At 40.9% G+C, this 19,868-nt stretch overlaps 1 protein-coding gene across 1 annotated transcript in view; it reads right to left on the reverse strand.

The window, feature by feature from the left end:
* otog (otogelin) overlaps positions 1-19,868 on the reverse strand; it is a 59,000-nt gene that overhangs the window by 5,280 nt on the left and 33,852 nt on the right. Inside the window, exons 29-49 of the mRNA XM_084924161.1 lie at positions 17,543-17,821; positions 16,060-16,177; positions 14,645-14,724; positions 11,289-13,993; positions 10,324-10,501; positions 9,989-10,140; positions 9,809-9,898; positions 9,537-9,723; positions 9,123-9,343; positions 8,760-8,898; positions 8,365-8,553; positions 7,405-7,614; positions 7,148-7,252; positions 6,222-6,326; positions 6,007-6,108; positions 4,498-4,596; positions 4,246-4,286; positions 3,969-4,044; positions 3,609-3,787; positions 975-1,079; positions 74-193 (exon numbers count right to left, since the gene is read on the reverse strand). Of these exons, the coding sequence (XP_084780287.1) occupies positions 74-193; positions 975-1,079; positions 3,609-3,787; positions 3,969-4,044; positions 4,246-4,286; positions 4,498-4,596; positions 6,007-6,108; positions 6,222-6,326; positions 7,148-7,252; positions 7,405-7,614; positions 8,365-8,553; positions 8,760-8,898; positions 9,123-9,343; positions 9,537-9,723; positions 9,809-9,898; positions 9,989-10,140; positions 10,324-10,501; positions 11,289-13,993; positions 14,645-14,724; positions 16,060-16,177; positions 17,543-17,821 (5,480 nt within the window). The remainder of the gene's footprint in view (positions 1-73; positions 194-974; positions 1,080-3,608; positions 3,788-3,968; positions 4,045-4,245; positions 4,287-4,497; positions 4,597-6,006; positions 6,109-6,221; positions 6,327-7,147; positions 7,253-7,404; positions 7,615-8,364; positions 8,554-8,759; positions 8,899-9,122; positions 9,344-9,536; positions 9,724-9,808; positions 9,899-9,988; positions 10,141-10,323; positions 10,502-11,288; positions 13,994-14,644; positions 14,725-16,059; positions 16,178-17,542; positions 17,822-19,868) is intronic.

Here is a 19,868-nt window from a genome sequence, read left to right on the forward strand (position 1 = left end):
TCTTTGAAGAAAGAGATGTCTCTTTGAATGTGTGTTGTGTGTGTGCGCGCGTGTGTGTGCGCTGCATGCTGACCTTTACACACTCTGTTTCATTGAAGGGAGGGCAGCTGAAGGAGTAGGAGATGAGTGTGGGCCCAGCCACAGTGTCTGTGCAGTCAAACTTCATGCAGTTTGATACCCAGGATCCTCCCGGCTGAAAAGCATTGACAACATCAGCAACTGAACTACAGTGAGCAACTTAATTTGACTTACAACAAAATGGGAAAGAGATTGGTGACGTATGATCAGCCTTCTTACTTTGTGTGAGTCCGCCTGAGATCATTTTTAAATCAAAGCTGGACAAAGTTAGGACTAAGGCCAACTTGACTATAACTGTCAAATCACCATCGACTAATTAAACTAACAGTAATCAATTTCAAAGATAAGAAAAAATATACAATAATAAATATTGTGTTAAACTTTATCATGATTGTGTTGCTGAGGTTAAACAAAAAAACTACATAATATGCTAGCTAGCTAATAAGCTAGCTTTGCTAACTTCAACTCAGTTCCCACCAGCAGACCAAAGTGTTACACAAGTACACATCAAGACTGAAGAATAATGTAAAAGACTGTGTATATAATATTGTGGCATGTTGGGAGCAGCTAGTTATCTCCCATCATGCCTCGGGTTGTGTTCCCATTCAAGACAATTAAACTGTGTATTTGCATTTGTTATGGCTAAGTAATTCATATGACCGTTCCTGTTCACTGATAGATGTTGTTTTGATAGAAAGACATGTTACACCATGAGTGAGTTCATGTGCGAGCACAGTGTAGCACGGGGAACTGTTCAATAAAGTGGGGTGGAATAACAGACTCAACCTCTGTGTGGGTCCTTTGTTGTTAAGATCCCTCAGTTCACCACAATATAGTGTGTATGTTAAAATAGTTTTTTATTTGGATGCAAAATGTTGCTGAACATCTTTTCCTACCTTATAGAGACCTGTTGTTCCATTCTCATGCTCATAGATGCAGGAAATATTCTTACAGATTCCGCAGCACGTCGACTGGTCTTTGGGAGGCACGTAGATCTGATTCTGAAAAACAAACATGATTACTTTCCTTTTCATTTAAAATACTGTGACAGTGAGCTTTAATGAGTCAATGATCATAACCACTTATCCAAAGATTAACTGTGACAGTTCAAACTAAATTAAAAGCTTCTAGATTTGTGCTCCGCTCTCAGGGGAGAAGTTTATGTGAGGTCAGGGCTGTAACTAGGGATGCTGTGGTATCTGTGACAACGCAGAGTCTGCTGAGTTTAATGTTGCTCTGTGTTTAGTACGTTACACACCAGCAAGAAAGCAGACATAACATAAATGAAGCTAACAGTTTTTTCTTTAAATAGTTTTTTTTTCTCCTGCTTCAGCAACAAGTTCTGTTTGTGTGCAGCAGTTTATTAGTTAAACTTTGGTCAAGTGAGATGACACAGCTGAAATGTGTAGGTTGCCAGTCCAACATAGGGCTAATACAGTGAGGCAGACAACCAAACATACCTATGAGTGAAGATACCAAGAGTGGAAGACCCCCACCCAAGCAGGAACCTTCCCCCTACTTGTCTGGGGGCAACAGTGTTAACCAATGTGCTTTTAAGTCACAAACTGCCAAAAAAAATCACAACTTTAGAGGGGGCCATCAAATACTTATCCAGATCACAGTCCATCACTATTCACAGGTTATTTTAATGTGTGAAGTACAGAAAGAAAGTAATACGTTTCCTTGTCATAGGCTCGCTATAGTACACAGACTAATGAGAATTAAAATCCAAATACGATCTTGACTCTGAGCTGAATTTTGGTGAAGACCCATTCGGCAATAATTGTATGTTCGATTAAAACTTTCTGGTAGAGAACACTCCCGCTAAAAATCCCATCAAAATATTTGCATCAATTTGACAAGTTATGCAACCAATTCATATGGAATAACAGAAGCCCTAGAATAAAGCTTAAAAAGCTACAGCAACCAGTGGAGTTGGGTGGCCTGGGGGTCCCAAATTTACTGTTTTACCATTATGCATTCAGTCTGAGACACATGGTTCACTGGGCTCTCTCTCCAGAACAAGCCCCCCCATGGTTTAGTCTTGAGAGTACCTTGTGCTCACCACTCCCTCCGATGCACATTTTAACCACCAAGCTCTCATCAGATATACAAACCAACCCCATTCTTTCATTCCTGCAGACGGTCTGGAAGAAGGTGGCCTTGCCGTTAAATTTTAACTCCCACCTTCATACTGAGGCCTCCATATGGCTCAATCCCAAACTCTGCATTAATAAGTCTCCATTTCTTTGGAGACTGTGGGTCAAGAGAAGGATACTTGTTCTTGGAGACCTGTAATCAGGGGAGAATTCTCAAGTCCTTCAATGACCTTAAAGCACAGTTTCAGTTGCCACAGAGTCAGTTTTGGAGGTATTTGCAGCTCTAGCATTTATTGCTCAAAACCTTTGGTCTCCACACCACCTCCAACTATTGACTATCTCAGCTACATCAAAAAAAATCTTCGTGAAGTCTCTAAATATTACTCAGTGCTTGTTAAGGGCATGAGTAAAGGGCTACCCGCCCTACGGTTAGCTCGGGAAGCTGACCTTGGTGTGGTTTTTACAGACCAGGAATGGACTGTAATTTTGCAGAATAGTAAAAAGATGTCCAGGGAACTTAGAACTAGACTAATCCAATTCAAATTATTACACCGAATTTACTGGTCACCACACAGATTGTACAGGGTGAACCTCATACAGTCTCCTGAATGCTGGAGATGTCAGACTGGGGTGGGCACATATTGACCCATATGATTTGGAGCTGTCCTATCAAATCAACTATATGATGGGATATTCCTTTTTCGCCAAGACTATTCATTTTGGGGGACCCATCACTCCTTAAACATGCTCTGCCTAAGGCTGCTGAGTGGGTACAGACTGCATTGATGCTGGGGTGTAAACTCATTATCTCCCAGTGGAAGGCCCCTTCCACCCCACTTGTCTCTGTATGGCATATTGAACTAGGGAGACTCGCTGCACTAGAACAACTCTCATACAGGCATCTGAATACACTGGAGAGCTTCCACCTGAAGTGGGATCCATATCTGTTCAGAATAAAAGGATCAGACTAGAACTTAGAGTGGGACAGACATTGGGATTCTGACGAAGCACTCTCAGAGATGACAGAGTGTGGCATGCAGCAAGACCCACGTAGTCAAAGGCTGGCTGTGTTGTTGTTGTTTTTTTGTGGGGTTTTTTTGTTTTGTTTTGGGGGTTTTTGTTTGTTTGTTTATCTCTTGTTTTGTTTGTCCCCCCTCATTTTGGTTTTGTATTCTCTACTGGTCGGCTGTTATGCTGATGCTTTTTTTATGTGATGTGATTTGTATCTACAGTGGACTGTAGTGTTCTAAAAATTCAATAAAATATTAATCACAAAAAAAAAAACTTTCTGGTAGCTCTTCTCATATTTAACACATTTTTAATGAGAAAATAAAGAGAAACAGGATTAACAATGAGGATGGAACCTTAACATAAAGTCAGTGAGATCAAGATCTTCAATAAAAGGTCTGTGCTGGTGTGTCGCGGTCTTACTGGTTGGCATTGGTTAGAGCAGTTGACGCTGAAAGTGCGGAGCACATGGAAGCCGCTTGCTGGGTCAAGGCTGCGGCTGCACTGCCGGCTGTAACACAAACCGTCGTCTCCACGCTCAACCAGAGTCTGACCGGGCCTCAACACTCCTCGCTCTCCAAACACACACACAGCCTCACGCACTAAACACACAGAGGTCAGAGGGTCCAAAGTTGCAGGCTGCACTTACTAAAGTCAAGTGGTAAAAATATCTGTTTTAAACACTAACCAAACATTAGACAAACAGAATAAAAACAACATGTCCTAATGTGCACTCTGGTTTGGTAAGATTAAACTTAAAATGAATTCCTCGTCAGAACGTACCACACTTGTATCTTTTGCAGGCACACTGGTTCTGTGGATCGGCTAGAAAGGCCCGGTCCAGCTGGGCAGCCTCCCCCTGCAGAACACAGACAGAGAACCAGGGTTACAGATTTGTATTAATGCATACAGAATATACAAAGAGTACATTACACAAGGAACCCAAAAATATTAAAACACACAGAGCCAGCAGACAGACACCTGGATATATGACCCATAAAGTCAGGTTTTATGAGCAATAATCTGGAGATACAGTGTATTCAACAGGTTCAGGACTTACCAGGCCACATTTTGGGGAGGCAATCTTTTCACAGGAACACTCTGAAGACAGAAAATAAAAAAACGACCATTATTAAGTTGTTTAGCTGAGATGACACCACACAACACCAGATACTCTGCTTTGTCATAAAACAAATGTAATGTCATTTTAAATTGTGGTTCTAAAAAGATATGACAGGCCTAGTACTGATCTGAAAGAAAGGCTTTGGACAAATTTTATTGTTCCTATCATGGAAGGGTTTTCCCCTCATACCGCATGTTTGGTTGGGACAGCAGTGACCAGGATTGGACACAGAAACCACTGACATCCCAACAGGACAAGTGAGCTGAGGACACCCGTAGGGTTCACACACTGCACACACAAAGAAAAACATGCAAGTCATTTATGCGTTCTAGCTGTCCAATAGTGGGATCATTTTAACATGAAGTGGATCAGCGCATTTTTATTCTTGGACTCCACTGCCATGACTTTACATGAGTCATAGTTCAGAACAACAAATGGTCTACTACACATGGCCTCACTACCAGAGATGGGCAGTAACATGTTAAAGCAACGTGTTACTGTAATCCGATTACTTTTTTCAAGTAACGAGTAAAGTAACGATTTACTATTGCAAAAACAAAAGTAATTGGATTGCTGTTACTTTCCTGTAAACACGCTGTGTTACTGCGTTACTAAACTGTGATTTAGTTTGTGAGAGTGTCTCATGACAATGACGTACGAGTGTGCGACGCCTGTGGCAGCAACAGACATGTGTAGATCAACAATGGATAATATATGGAGTGCAGGAGAGGGTATGACCATTAAAGCTTGGAAGCACTGACATTGCTTTGAATTTGATTCCGTAAAAAGTAACAAAAACATTAGCGTCCACTCTTACACTCTGCGTTTGGAGAAAACTTCTTTCTACAGCGAAAAATTAAACTTTAAATCTAAGCAAGCACCTAGCACACTGCCACGGGAATGTGAAATTTACAGAGAAACCCCCAGATCCCCCACTGACATGACTGTTGAGGCACCGGGCAGACCTCCACCGATGGAATATGCTGAAAAAATAGAATTGGGCTGAAAGGTCTATTGCTTTATTACGTATTCATGTTTTTAAAAAGTAACTAATTACTTTTGAAACTAAGTAATCTGTAAAGTAATGGGATTACTTTCTTGGAGAAGTAATGAGTAATTAGTAACGAATTACTTTTTTCAAGTAACTTGACCAACACTGCTCGCTACACACTAGTTTTTTTCTGAGTGGCCCCTCCTAAACAGAATGTTTGAACAGAACATGGGCTTACAAAACAGAGATATTCACTCTCACTGACATCATACAGAACCAAGGGTAGAAAAACACCTGTCCAAAACCGAGAGTCTGCAGCCTAAGGTTTTGGCTCTCAGGGATTACTTATGCACACACTGACCTTAGTATTTGAATCTCTAAGCAAGTCTAATGTGTACAGCTGCCTTTGTAACAGTAGACGTATGAGAGAAAATGAGGAAAGTATAATAATTCCCTTCTAAGTAACAAAGAATTGAAGTCATGTTACAATTTTAAAATGATCCAACTATCAAAAAGCTTAAGATTAAGAACCAAGAATAAAAGCTGAGAACCCACATCTTTGTCACAGTTATATGTCACAGATATTTACAAAAAACACAAGTGACGCATTAAATCAGCCGACCTTAGACCTTTTCACTTTTTTACTTCAACTATTAGCTAAAGCTACAGGTGTGTGAGTGTGTGAGTGAAAGCGCGTGTGCTCTGACCACACTGGTAGGTGGGGCAGCAGCGATCCGTGGTGTTGCTGTCGACAGTCAGAATCTCACCATCCTGGCAGAGGGGAGGCGTCTCCACACAGGGAGCACACACTGTATGAAAACATACATTTGTAACCGCACTGATAACTTTAAATTATTCTCTAATAGCTAAATGTTGTGCCACAGAACAGAGAAGTTAATGTGATCAGTTTTTTTGAACTGACTGCAGATGTGGGCGAGACAGCAGCTGCCTTCAGCTCTGGTGGCAATCAGAATCTGGTCGTCTCTGCAGGTGGGAATGTCTGACTCACAGAGCACTGGATCACATTCTGCAACACAACAAAGAGGATTTGCTTTCTCTTTTTTTATACTTTTGATAGTTTAACTTGTCAAGATTACAAGAAATAAGACAAATGTCCACCTCTGTGTGCCTACAGGTTGCAAGATTGGTGATAATAAAATTCACAACATGTGCTCTAGAGGGGCAACAATGACACAGCCCCGAAACAGGAATGGTTTTACAGGTGAAGGACACTGACCTTTTTCCCTCCTCATCTCTGACCTTTTTCCCTCCTCATCTTTTCTGATAGTTTTTTCACTAGTTTTGCATTTTGCTTGGATCTGTGTCACTGCAGGTAGCATGAGATGGGGTGATACCTAGACCCTACAGATCACATCATCATTTTAATTTTCAGGTGTTTTTGAATTCAGGTCTCTGCAGGCTGATCACACTACCCAGTCCATATGCATATAGATATCCCACATATTTTTTTCCATTGAGATCTGACATGTTTTTAAAGTGTTCCTTTAATTTTCTTCAGCAATGTAGATATGCTTTATACAAGAGGTAACCTAACCTAGGTATGATACAAGCATGAAATTGTCTAATCTAAGGCTCTGTAAGAAAGCAGTGGGTTTTTGTTTGTTTTTTTTATTCGTCTTTGAAAACTGCTCTGCAGTTTTGAATGTGCAATGTTGTCTCTGTAAACTATGACATTTCTTAAGGCATTACAGTAAATATATTATATAAAATAATTCCTTGTGTGCAGTACTTACACAGCACTTAAACTACAATGTGATAGTTTTAAAAATGTGTCATCATCTGTCAGTGATCACAGTGTACATAATAGGTGGTCAACTGGAAACTCACCACAAACATAGTCTGGACAGCAGGAGTCCTGTCTGTAGTATGACACCAGCTTCTCCCCATATTTGCACTCAGGAGGGAGCTGGTCACACAGACTCTGGTTACATACTGCAAAGTTAGAAATCCCATTGTCTCATTAGATAGCTCGTTCTTTTTTCTGTTTATTATGTCATGAATCAAAACAGTCTCAGGTCTAAAGAGTAACAGTTATTGATTTGGAGGCTATCTTGCATGTTTCAGACAAAAGCACTTAAACTCACCACAGACTTTTTGTGGGCAACAGCTGGTGTCATCAGCCAGACTGATGATCACCTCCCCTGCTCGACGGCACGCAGGCGCCACCATGCTGGAGCAGTTGTATTCCACGGGAACGATGGTGTCATTGTCGCAGCGGTACATGCAGCAGGCATCCTTCGAGGCTTTCCAAACCTCACCATGTGCACGAGGAACACCACCACTGTCAGTGCAGGCTGCAGACAAACATACACTCTATTTTAGATACACATGACTACAATGAATCTTTTAAAGCTCAAACAGAATGTGGTTCAGCTGACTGATGCTGATTCAAATGGGAAACTTTCCCAAACTAAGAAATAATTGTATACGAATGACCTTTCACACAGATTTCAATGTAGGGCTATATTCATAGAGTATTTATAGAGTTGTGCTTTTGTTATAACTTGGATGTGCATTCGTTTCTAAAGATAATGAAATGGGTCTGAGAATAGACGACAAGACAGAAGACAAAATTTCAAGTTATGCATTTCAAAGTACATAGAGTTAATGAGCTGAAATTTTGAGAAAATAACTCAAAATTTAAAGTTAGCTCTGCCAATCAGGATGCTCCATGAAGGTTCATTTCCTTGTCAGCTCCCAATGCTAAACAGGCAGGTCAGAAATGAGCAAACTTTCAGAACAATGGCAATTTATTCATGTTTACTATACATTGGTAGCTCACTGTGGAATCTGCTACCAGGTAAAAAGGTAATGATGCTATTCACACACTTGATTAGCAGAGCTAACCCACAATTTCAGCTTACTAACTCAAAATTTTGAGAAAATAACTTGAAATCTTTTCTCCTTTTTCATAGGCAAAAACAAGTTTCCTTAGACTAAACAGTTGCATAGTTCTCAGCATTTTCTTCTGGTCCCATCACAATAATCCAATGCACAGACCTTCCCTTCTTGCTTTGTGCTCTGTTGGTAAACTGGGCTCTTACCGCATTTGTCAGGTGGGATGCAGAGTGCAGAGTATGGCCGGTGAAGGAGTGTTCCCTCAGGGCACACGCAGCCCTCAGTCAGGCCAGAACACTGATCTGGATCAGAATCAAAGTCGTGGTTGGGGCAGGACTGAGACGTGCAGGCTGGTAGACAGGCCTGATACCTCAGAGTATTGGGACACACAAAGGCTGCAGGAGGAGACGCAGACATGTCAGTGCCATCAATGCATTATTTAGCACTTTCTCTAAAAACAGATCAATGGGATTAACTGAAGACCAAAATCAAAGCAGAGTTGCTCAGATGGAAGCGAATATAACAGAAGTTGTGACAGCTGGACATTAAACTAAAGTGTTTGCTTGCTACACAACAAGGTTTAATCTGACAACAATCTTACGGCAGTAATTTGGACTCCTCCACTCAATGCAGATATTGAATTTGTGACAGGAAGCCACATAAGCAGCCAGAGCCACACACTGGTTGTTCACATACTCCGAGTCTCGTACCCAAACCTCACAAAACGTGGTAGGTGGGACCTAAAAACAAAGAAAGAGCAATTACTTGAAACTAGTAATATTGTTACATAAGTATATTTGAATACCCCTATTTTGTAATTATATTTGCAACAATCTGCAGTCATTTAAAATGATCTTTTTGCTCTTTTGACATCTTCTACTCAGAAATAACAGAAAGCTGATCTAATTCAGATTCCCTGTAACTAAACACATCTGGAAATGAATGAATGTATGGATTTACATACAAAGGCATGGCAGGGGGTAAAGGCCTGGTTCTGCAGCATGAAGAAGCAGCTGGAGCAGTCACTGGTAGAGCAGTTGAGCTCACGGCGGCGGCTGTGGCTGATGTAACTTGTGGTATTAGGAATCTGCCAGCTGTCGATGAACACAGCTGGATCCTCACTTTCACCCACTGTGGTCCCATTTGCCAAAATCAGGTCATTTGATGGGTCTCCATCACAGAAGCCTAAGACATGCATTTGCATCATGAACATCACCTCAGTCATGACATATCATGACATTTGTGTCCACAAAAGTGAAATAATGTTTTGATGGTGTGCCGAGAAAAACAGGGTCACTATGCCACAGGTTTTAAACCTACCAGAATGATATCTTTACTGTGTAATGTTAAAAAGAAAGAAAAATGCACGTTTTTTTACCACAGAGGCCCATGGTGGGCAGCTTGTTGCTGGAGCTGTCAGTGTCGATGACCATCATCCCTGTACTGTGGTACCACTGTAACTTAAGACCGGCCGGGCTGCGGATCAGGTACATGTTGCCTGTGTCGTAAATCTCAAAGCCGTACTTTTTGAATCGAGGTTTAGCATACCGTGAATTGACATACAGCTGAAAGAAAGCATCAAGAACTAAATGTCATCACATAGATTTTTATCAGTGTTTTAGCTTTAATCAGAAGCAGAGTATCTCCTACCCTCCTCTGCAGCCTGTTGATAATGATGTGGTTGGATTTATGGGTGATGTTGAGTGCCACCAGACACAAGTTGGTAAAATTCCAGAAGAGCTTTAAAAAGCAAAAGAAACTCAGATGACAGAACAGAAACTTTTGTCCAGATCACTGTCAGAGCAACTGGCATGTGTGACGTTTACTCACTGGTGACTGTGAGTCAGCGGGACACTCCTGAACCAGAACACTGACAGTTTCATTGGGCAGCTGGGTCACTATAAAAGAGGCAGCCTTGTAGATGGCAACGCTGTTCCCATCAAATGTGATCACGTTCAGATCAGGGAACATTGTGCATCGACCTGGCACAGTAGGGATACCAAAGAGCACAGTTAAAGATAACAATCTGCCAAAGCCAGATATTTATGGGAGACATTTAAGAATTATCATCATTCAGTCAGAGCAAAATTTAAAAGTGTGGAGCAGATTTTCTTGTAAAAAAAAAAAAATTTAATGTGTTTCCTTCATTTATGTGTTTTCCTCACATGGACAGTCCCACTTAGGGCAGCACTTGTCTCCATTTACGAGGATAGCAAAGCCAAGCAGGCCACAGTTTGGAGGGTCAGCAGTGTAAGGGCAGCTCTGGGATTTGTTGAACAGGACGAGCTGGTTGTTGACACAGATGTACTTGGTGCAATCATCAACGATCTCTGCATATGGAGGCTGGTGCAAAAAACAATAAAAATCAAAATGAAGGTTATTTGTTGTTTGTAATTAGGAAAGTAAAACCATATTTTTTGGCATTGCAGTAACCAGTGAGCAACACTCAAGAGTCACGTTCTATTATTTAAAAATATATTTAGTTGCAAGATCATAATTAGTAGATCATAATTGCATAACAGACCAGATTTAAGTGCACCTTAAATTTGGAATATTTAATCAGATATCTAAGCTTAATCTTTAGATGTGTTCTGTGTCTGAAATAAGCATGCTGTGCTAAACCAGGAAAAACACAAAAAAGGAACAATTCTACAGTCCTAGATATTCAGTCAGGACCACTAGTCAAAAAAGGCTGAAATTTCCCTCTGCAGGAAATATTATATATTATATTTATATAATATATAATATGTTTACAAATATATTATAAATATATTATATTTGTCAGCTTTGCTTTGTCCTGGCAAGTCCCTTCCACACAAAACCATGAAGTTCAGGAAAGAGAGTAGCAAAAAGAAATCCAGTGCAGAACAGAGAATACAAAAAATACAACAATTCAGACACTGCATAGAAAGAGAAGCTAGGATGAAGGTGGGTTGCAAAGTGGCTTGCAGATGTGCAGCAACTACAGGTGGGCAAAAGAAACTTAAAGCATGCCATCTGTGTAAAAGAAGAAGCAGATGCAAGCACTGAGATCAGCTGATGTGCTATTACTGCCTGAGTTTGACTTTGTAGCCTGCCTGAAGTAATCCAATAATAAACTGAAATGAAGCTGAATAATAAGTGAGCCCACCGTGCACATCCTTGTAGGTAATAAAGTCATAGATGTTGCTCCCTCTGTTGTGTGACTGGTTGTTTCCGCTGGTGTGTGAGGAAAAGCCAGCGCTGGAGATGTTGCTTCACTTGGACTCGTCCGATCAACTTTATCCAGCACAGTTGTTTGGACTTTAATGGCTGATGGACGGGAGGTTGTAGCAGATGTGGGAATACTGAGTTTTTGGGTGGAGCTCACCACATCAGGCACTGGTGTCACCGGTTGGGATGCAGATGGTGACACATCAGTCTCTGTAGTTGTTGAAGTTTCCTCAGATGTGGTTGGCTCTCTGTGGACTGAAGTTGGTATAGCTGTAGATGTTGTGAGTGTAGTTAAAGTAGGAAGAGGCAGTGGAGTAGTTATGGTGGTCGAGTGAGGTTCTGCTGTGGTTGTGTCAGGAGGTTTGGTTGTTTTTGCTGTGGTAACTGGCTCTGCTGATGTTGTGATGGTTGTAGTTGTCACTTCTGATGTGGTTGTTGTGTCAGAGCTTGGTGTGACAGTTGGTGGGCTGACAGTGGTTGATCTGGTGGTTACTGCTGCTGGCCTTGTTGCTACTGTTACCCTAGCGGTGAATGGCCTGATGGTTGCACGCTCAGTCGACGTGGTTCTGGGAGTAATTCTTGTTGTCACAGGAAGTCTGGGTGTTGTCCTGAGGGTGGTCGTCTGTGTGATAATGGTAGTTGTCAGAGCGGATGTAACCCTTGAAGTGGACACCAGCCGGGTGGTGACTTTGTCCAGGATAGTTGTTGTCCTAGGAGGTGCTGTGGAAGTAGTAGTGCCAAGTGGTGATGAAGATGGATGGGATGTGGTTGCAGATGTTGTTGACACCTGGACTCTGTCTGTTAGTGGATGCATTGTCTCTGTAATCAGTTGAACAATGACAGGTCTTTGTGTTGTGGTAGCAACAGTAGGTGGTGCACTTGCAGTTGCTGTGATAAGCTTTGTCTCAGGGGAAGAATGCATAGGCAGGGGTGTAGCCAGTTTTTTGGTTGTGGTGGCTATGAATTGTGCAGTTGATATTTCAGGAGGTGTCCTGGTTTGGGCAGTGGTAGGTATCGATGCTGATGTTGCAGATGTTACAGTTGGCTCAGTTGTTAGTGGAACGTGAGGAATTGTGGTAGTTGCAGTGGACGCGACCACATGGACAACAGTTTCAGATTTGACCTCTGGTGTCGTCTCCACTGTGGCTCTGTAGACTGGGGTGGGGGAGCTCTGCCAATGAGAGGGGCGCCAAGGTTCTGAAGTACTAATAGTAGTAGGTGGACCGGTGGAGCTATCAGTTATGGGGGATTTTGACACAGGAGTAGTTTCTATCAGGTTTGTCGTGATTATAGGAACTGTGGACACAGTGGATATTTTTGGTATTTCTGGAGGTCTTGAGGTTGCAGTGGCACTTGTGATGGTCGTTCTGTCTGTAACCGGGACAACTGCAGACCAGGAAGTTTTCTCAGTATAGACTGTAGATTTGGACAAAGGAGCAGTTGTGGTTTCAGCCTGTGCTGTGCCAGATGCAGGGGAGTCTGTTATAGACACTTTCTTTGTGATTGTTCTCCAGTCTGTAGTAGCTGAGGTAGAGGGAGATGGTACGTGTGTGCTTGGTGCAAAATGAGTGAGGGTTGTTGTCGTTAATTTGGGAGCCGTTGTTGTGGGCGTTGTCAGGTCTGTAGAGGTGGTGTGCAACATCCTCTCTGTGGTTACAGATGGTGTTATGATGTGTGGTGTTGTTCTAGTAGTAGTAAAAGGTGCAGCTGGTGTGACTAATTCCGTCATCTTCGTTGAAATGATTTCTGGCAAAGCTGTAGTTACTGTTTCCACAGAAGGAGAAGCTGGAAGAGCTGCAGCTGTTGTGAAGGCTGTGCTTGGTGAGCCAGATGTGATGGATGTTGTAACTGTAGTTCCTTCCACTGTTGAAGATTTTGTTCTGGTGTCAGTGTGTGCAGAGATAGTTGTACTGGGAACTATAGTTTTTTCTGTAATTACAGAAGTTTCCGGGACCAGAGCAGGACTGGGGCTGGAAGCTGTGACGATCCCTGTGGAATGTGTTGTGGCCTCTGTGGTCTGCACAACTATAGGAGTGCTACTTGTGGTTGTCCCCTCTAGAGAGGTTGTGGTCGGAGCTGCAGTGGTGGTTGCTGGCTCAGTAGTCACAGGAGTGATGGTGAATAGTGGCTGCAGGGAATCTGTGGACTTGGTGGTAGAAGTGAGCCAGAACAGGGGTGTCGTGGTGAAAGAGGTGCTACTTGTCCTAGAGGTGCTGGGACCAAAGGGACTGACAGCAGAGCTCAACGGTCCACTCATCCATTTTGTTGTACCCATAATAGTAGTGGGCGGAGCCACTGTCACTTTGACAGTTGACAATGGTTCCACCACCTCTGGTCTCACAGGAGTGGGCACTGCCGGAGGCATTGGGGGTTCTATTGTACTGGAAGGTTCAGGACTTGCAGAAGGAGAGATAATGGCAGGTGGTGTTTCTGAGGAGCTGGTGTGCAGACTCGCCTCTGGAACAGTGGAGGTGATTTTGGTTGTGGGAGCAGTGTGTGGCGGAGCAGCAGAGGCAGCAGTAGTGGAGGTGGTGGTATTAAAGGTACTGGTGGAGGCAGTAGTACTTGCAGTGGTTGTAGAAGTGGCAGCTGGCTGTGCAGCAGACGATGTAACGGGCTGCACAGCGACTGGAACCTTGATACCTGTTCAGCCAACAAAAGGTTTGTTAGAGAAATAACGAGCTCAGAAAAGAGATACAGGTCATTAAGTGGACTGAAACAGTGCAGATGAGTTTGTTCATACTTTTAGCGTTTTAGCTGGGATATCAATGGTTAGGTTAAATTTGAGACAACTGTAAATTCGTTTTCCTAAATGTGCAAAATTGTGCATCTTGGTGTATTACTAAAACCATAGCAATATTAACTATTAACTTGATTAACACAGAGAATTTAATAAGCTATATTACCTAACGCAAATATCAATGTAATTCACATTTTTCATTTTTGTTATATTACTATATTATTGTGTTGATTTTACCTATAGCTTTTCTATAGGTTGCCTATTAAACAACACCTATTAACAAATTGCAGAAAAGTATATTAATTTTTATAATACAGACACTAAGGTAAGATTTAAAAATGACAGAACAAAATTTTATGACTAACAGTTGAAACTTTTCAATGACATCCAAACAATGTACATATATACCTTAAAAACCTGTTATTAGCTTTATTAGCAAAAATGATCAAGTATCAGTATCAGTGCTTACTAATATTTAAAAAAAACTACCAACTAACTAGTATGTTTAGCCTTTATAAATACTGTTCATCATAAAGTGTTACACAGATACTCACAGTCTTCAATGTACACACACCGACGAGTGACCTCATCCAGGACCATGTGTGGGGGGCAGACAGGAAGGCAACCCTCCACTCTGAACAGAAAACAATTTACAGCTGAAACTATAAACTCTGCATCGGTACTCAGAGGCCAAAGCATTAAGAGCTGTTTACAAAGGAGTGCGCATACAAAATAAATAGAAGGAAAACTAATCAAGGATTTTATTTCTAAAAGAGCAACACTGTCATAATTCTTTTTTTAAACAATATCATGATCAGCACCAGGAAAGTTTCACCAACATCTCTGAAATAAACTTTAAAAAATACTTCAAAAAATTTTCATTAATATTTAAGATCATAAATTGTATGACGGAGCAATAATCCCACATTTCTCTCAAGTATAGTAATGATGGATAGCTCCCATAAGCGTTTTTTTGTTGTTGTTGTTGTTGTTGTTGTTGTTGTTGTTGTTCTTGTCGTCATTACAAGATCTTTTATTGTGATTATAAGATCCCAGTTTCATAATTATGTGATTCCCCATGTTCTCATTAAGTCTGAATTGAAAACTGAAATTTGTAAAGTTTCTGTCAGTTCAAACATCAGCTCAGCATTTTCACTAAACATGTATTTGCAAGTAGTCAGGTTGATTAATGTCATACTAGAGTAAAAATAGGATGGCAGTCTGGAAAATCAATACAATTACAAGTAGTTGTGGCGACTAAGCGTTCACCCAGTGGTTGACTGTGCAACTCTCTGGCCAACCATTTTTGTTTGGAAAGAGATTACACAGAAGAAACTGCACAGTTAACCCAGAGAAAGACAAGCTGCATCGAAACAAGTGAGGCCCAACTCAGACTGACTGCAGTCACTGCTGGATGGGTTGGAGAAAGTTTGCAGGTAAACAAATAGATTGCCATTACACTGCAATCAATCTGAATCAGTCTCCACTGATGAGCACAACTCGTTTCCAGTGTGTCTCTTTGCAGTAGGGAACTTGATTCAATTGGTAGCCAACTGATTGTCCTCTTGTTATATTCCTAAGTAAAAGCAAGGATCCCAAGCGCCTATGTCATTTTGAGGTTAAATTGCTGTGCTGCAGGAACTACATTACCATTCGTGAAAGTGTTTTTGGATTTCTGTTTCAAATCTATGAGGTTTGGTTGGGCTCTGAATGAAAACAGATTTGCAATTTTTGCAAATTTATCACAGCTAATCAGCATATTATCACAAACAGATTGATCTCATTTAATCACAAACTGATACTAGAATGATTCTATCTTATTGCTGATTTGATGCAGCAGAGTCACTTTGTGGATGCACATGCTTGAAGACCTGGTCCCAGTCTTTGAAGTCTTTAATGTATGCGTAGAACTGACTGTTCAAGCTGATAATTCTGGCTGTAATGTTCAGAGTAAAGGGGAAGATCTTACTGTGGGATGGTGATGCAGGCTTCAGCGAACGGGTCGCTGCATGTCTTGAAACAGGGGCTGACGCAGGCGTCGTACCTCCACTGACAGCGAGGAGCTGGTGGGGCGTCTGGGTTTGGGCCTGATCAAAAACACACAATACTTATTAAATGCTTAGTAAGCTTAGTAAGCATTATGGTAATATGTGACAGTTTAATCACCCCTAAAGTTACAATGTACACATGGCTGAGAAACAATCAAATCAAGGATTTAGTATCATTCATTCATGCAAATATCATTCATTCTGTAAATTTACATTATGAAACAAAAATAATGCTCATTTTAAATATACAGAAACATGTACAGCATGTTTCTGTATATTAAACATCACATTTTCTATCTGGACTGACTAGAAAAAGATCAACACCATTAGCATGTCTATATCTGGACTGGCATTTACTGCCATCAGCAAATGTTGCTGATATATTTTTAGCATCAGTTATTAGCCTCACTGCCCTGTTAACAGAAAATATGAGCAGAGGAGCCAGTAGTCTTGACCCTTGGCACCACAGAGAAGCAATAACGACCCGCTGAATCCTTGCAGATACCTGAGTCAAAAATATAAAGCAGTAAATTAACCCAAGGTCCCTAAGGTAAACATCTAAATAAGCAGGATGTTGATATAGAAGCAAACTGAACTGAGCAAAGAAAACAAGAGCAGATGTAAGGTGTAAAAGTGAGGTCAGAGGTCAAATGTCGCATGATATTTGAATGCAAACTATAATGTGATATTTAGAATCCTTACATAACAGTATCATTTCCTAAATGTTGCAAATACAAACCATGTAGAAGAAGAGCAACGTGAACAATCATTCTTTATATGCCAATGTGTTTTCAATACAAATAATGGCAGTAAGAAACATTATGAAACAAGACAAAATAAACAAAATAGCTCTATATAGCATCATTATTATTTTGACCTTCAGATCAATCTGTTAACCTTGAAAGAAAGGCAGAGGTCAGATTTCTAATTCCTAATTCTTAATTTATAATGCTTTTTGTCAATTGTCAACAAATAAAACATGAAGTCGACCTTGAAGACCTTCGTGGTTGTAAGGCAAATTTTAATGGATTATTAACACGACTCCCTCTACACTCCTACAAAGATTTACCAGAATTCATTTAAAACTTTTCGAGCTTTCGTGTTAACAGACAGAAAGAATACCACGCTTGCAAACGCTGCCAAAACAGTCGAGGTAACTAACATCTCTACTGTGATTTAACTCTAGAACATGCTGGAAGTCTGTTTATATGCAAGTCATGGTTCAAGTAAGTCTTTCACGTCAAAAAAGTTAGGTTAGAAAAAGTTGTGCTTGTGAGGTCTTAAGCAGCCAGTTTCCAGTTCCAGCCCTGTCATCATGACCGCATTAATTTTTTTGTTATGATCATAAATAAAAAAAATCAGCAACACTGATGATTACTGAGTGTTATGTGATGTGCTGCTGACCTGACAGTTTGAACAGCGTGGCCTTGCGGAAGCTGTCCAAGTGTCTGTATTTGATTAGGTAGAGGCGAGGTACAGCAGCATATAAGAAGAAGCCGGGTTTTGCATGGGACTCGAGTGAGTCATAGCCTGGGATCCAGGTGTTCCTGCGGAGGATGAAGGTGGCTCTTTCCCAGAATGCCTCGCTCTCCTGCCACTTGGCCAACGTCAACTGGCCATTGGGGCTTGCAGACAGGAAGTAGTTTGGCCTGTCAGCTGCCTCAAAGGAAACTCGTGACGTGTCTGAGTAAAAAAAAAAAATAAAAAATTCATAAGTATAAAGAAAAGCTCGCAAAGCAGAAGAGCTACTGTGATTATGTTTTTTAAAAGACAAATAAGACAAGTTGCTTGAATTTACCAGTTCTACTTATGCACAGTCACACTCCGGTGTTAAAAAATCTGTTGGGGTGGAGTATTCTTAAAAAAACTGAAGAATTAATTAAAGTGTTTGAGGCTTAAAACGGATGAAAAGTGAAAAGTTAAACAAGGTACAGCAGTGTGACTTCAAGGCCGAAGCAGAAACGTGAGCATTGATATTGTCATGTTTTTGAGTGGCAGGTTATTTCAAGTGTAACATTTCTATCAGCTCAGCAAATATCAGCAAACACAAAAAATGGCTGCTAGCTAAAGGTATTGTATTTCTGATAAGAAATGCAGGACTGGACAGGAAGAATGGCTTTTTTAAAAAAAAAATCAGATATTGGACCTGTATATGATATGAAGGTGTGTTTTTTCATACAGGGAAACTTCTTGCCAAACAATAGTACACTAACTTTGTGGTATTGAAAGGTTTCATGAAAGTACTCTGTTGCACTATGTTGGACTGGTGCACAGTAGCTGCGGTGTTCTCAGTCAGTGTTAGGTTACATCAAGAGATCAAATTAAACTTAAGCTGATGATGCTTAGATTCATTCACTGAATTCAACCTTTATTTCAACTGTTTGCTCTCTAGTATAAATACAGTATAAACAGCATACTGCCACTGTAAGGAACAGCTTTTATATATTATTATTAACACTGAGTTACATACTGTTGAACTCAGTTGTGTAAACCAACAAAGATCAAATTGCTGCTCCTCACATACAAGGTCTTGAATAATCAGTCCCCATTTTATTTTAATGACCTTATAGTACCCTATCACCCTTGCACTGCAGGTTTACTTGTTGTTCCTAGAGTATTTAAAAGTAGAATGGGAAGCAGAGCCTTCAATTTTCAAGCCCCCTTCTATGGAATCAGCTTCCAGTTTGGATTCAGGAGACAGACACTATCTCTACTTTTAAGATTAGGCTTAAAACTTTCCTCTTTGCTAAAGCATATAGTTAGGGCTGGATCAGGTGACCTTGAATCCTCCCTTAGTTATGTTGCAGTAAGTGTAGGCTGCTGGGGGATTCCCGTGATGCACTGAGTATTTCTTCTTCAGTCACGTTTCTCACTCACTATGTGTTAATAGACCTCTCTGCATTGAATCATACTTGTTATTAATCTCTGGCTGTCTTCCACAGCATGTCTTTTATCCTGTCTTCCTTCTCTCTCCCCAGCCAATCATGGCAGATGACTGCCCCTCCCTGAGCCTGGTTCTGCCAGAGGTTTCTTCTTGTTAAAAGGGAGTTTTTCCTTCCCACTGTTGCCAGCTGAAGTGCTTGCTCATAGGGGGTCATATGATTTCTAAGTTTTTCTCTGTATGTATTATTGTAGGGTCTACCTTACAATATAAAGCGCCTTGAGGTGACTGTTGTTGTGATTTGGAGTTGTATAAATAAAATTGAAAGAAAGAAAGATCCTGATAGCAGCACATTTAACATGGCAGCTGAACACAGCCTTTACACAAAGAAAACCTACTGGTACTCACAATAGAAATTATTTAGTGGTGCAGCTTTATATTCACTTTTTCACCAAAACTGAAGGCCAAAATACAATAGAAGTTTTGAATCCATATTACATGTTCTTATGCTTATCACTTGATTACATTCCTCGGTCCTCTTTTCAAGTGTAAAATTATTTTTAAAGTTTATTAAGTGGGAGAAAATGTGTTTGTATATTGCTTGAAAATAATCCAAAGTGCAGCAGTATCTCAGCTCACATGTGATTAAAAAGTGAGACTAGCTTTGGAACAAGCTAGTGTCTTGGCTTGCTCACCAGCCTGCAGCTCAGGTTGCTATATTAGCATTTAGCAATCTGATCTCTGGGCCATGCTACCAATGTAAGTCAATGAGAGCCCATCTCCTCCATCAGTGTTTTCACTGGTCGCACTCGAATCATTCCAAACACTGCCAAACACAAAGGAAACAGT

Source organism: Perissodus microlepis, chromosome 1 (genome assembly GCF_051167445.1).
Source record: "Perissodus microlepis isolate ML-2025 ecotype Zambia chromosome 1, ASM5116744v1, whole genome shotgun sequence".
Taxonomy (NCBI): domain Eukaryota; kingdom Metazoa; phylum Chordata; class Actinopteri; order Cichliformes; family Cichlidae; genus Perissodus; species Perissodus microlepis.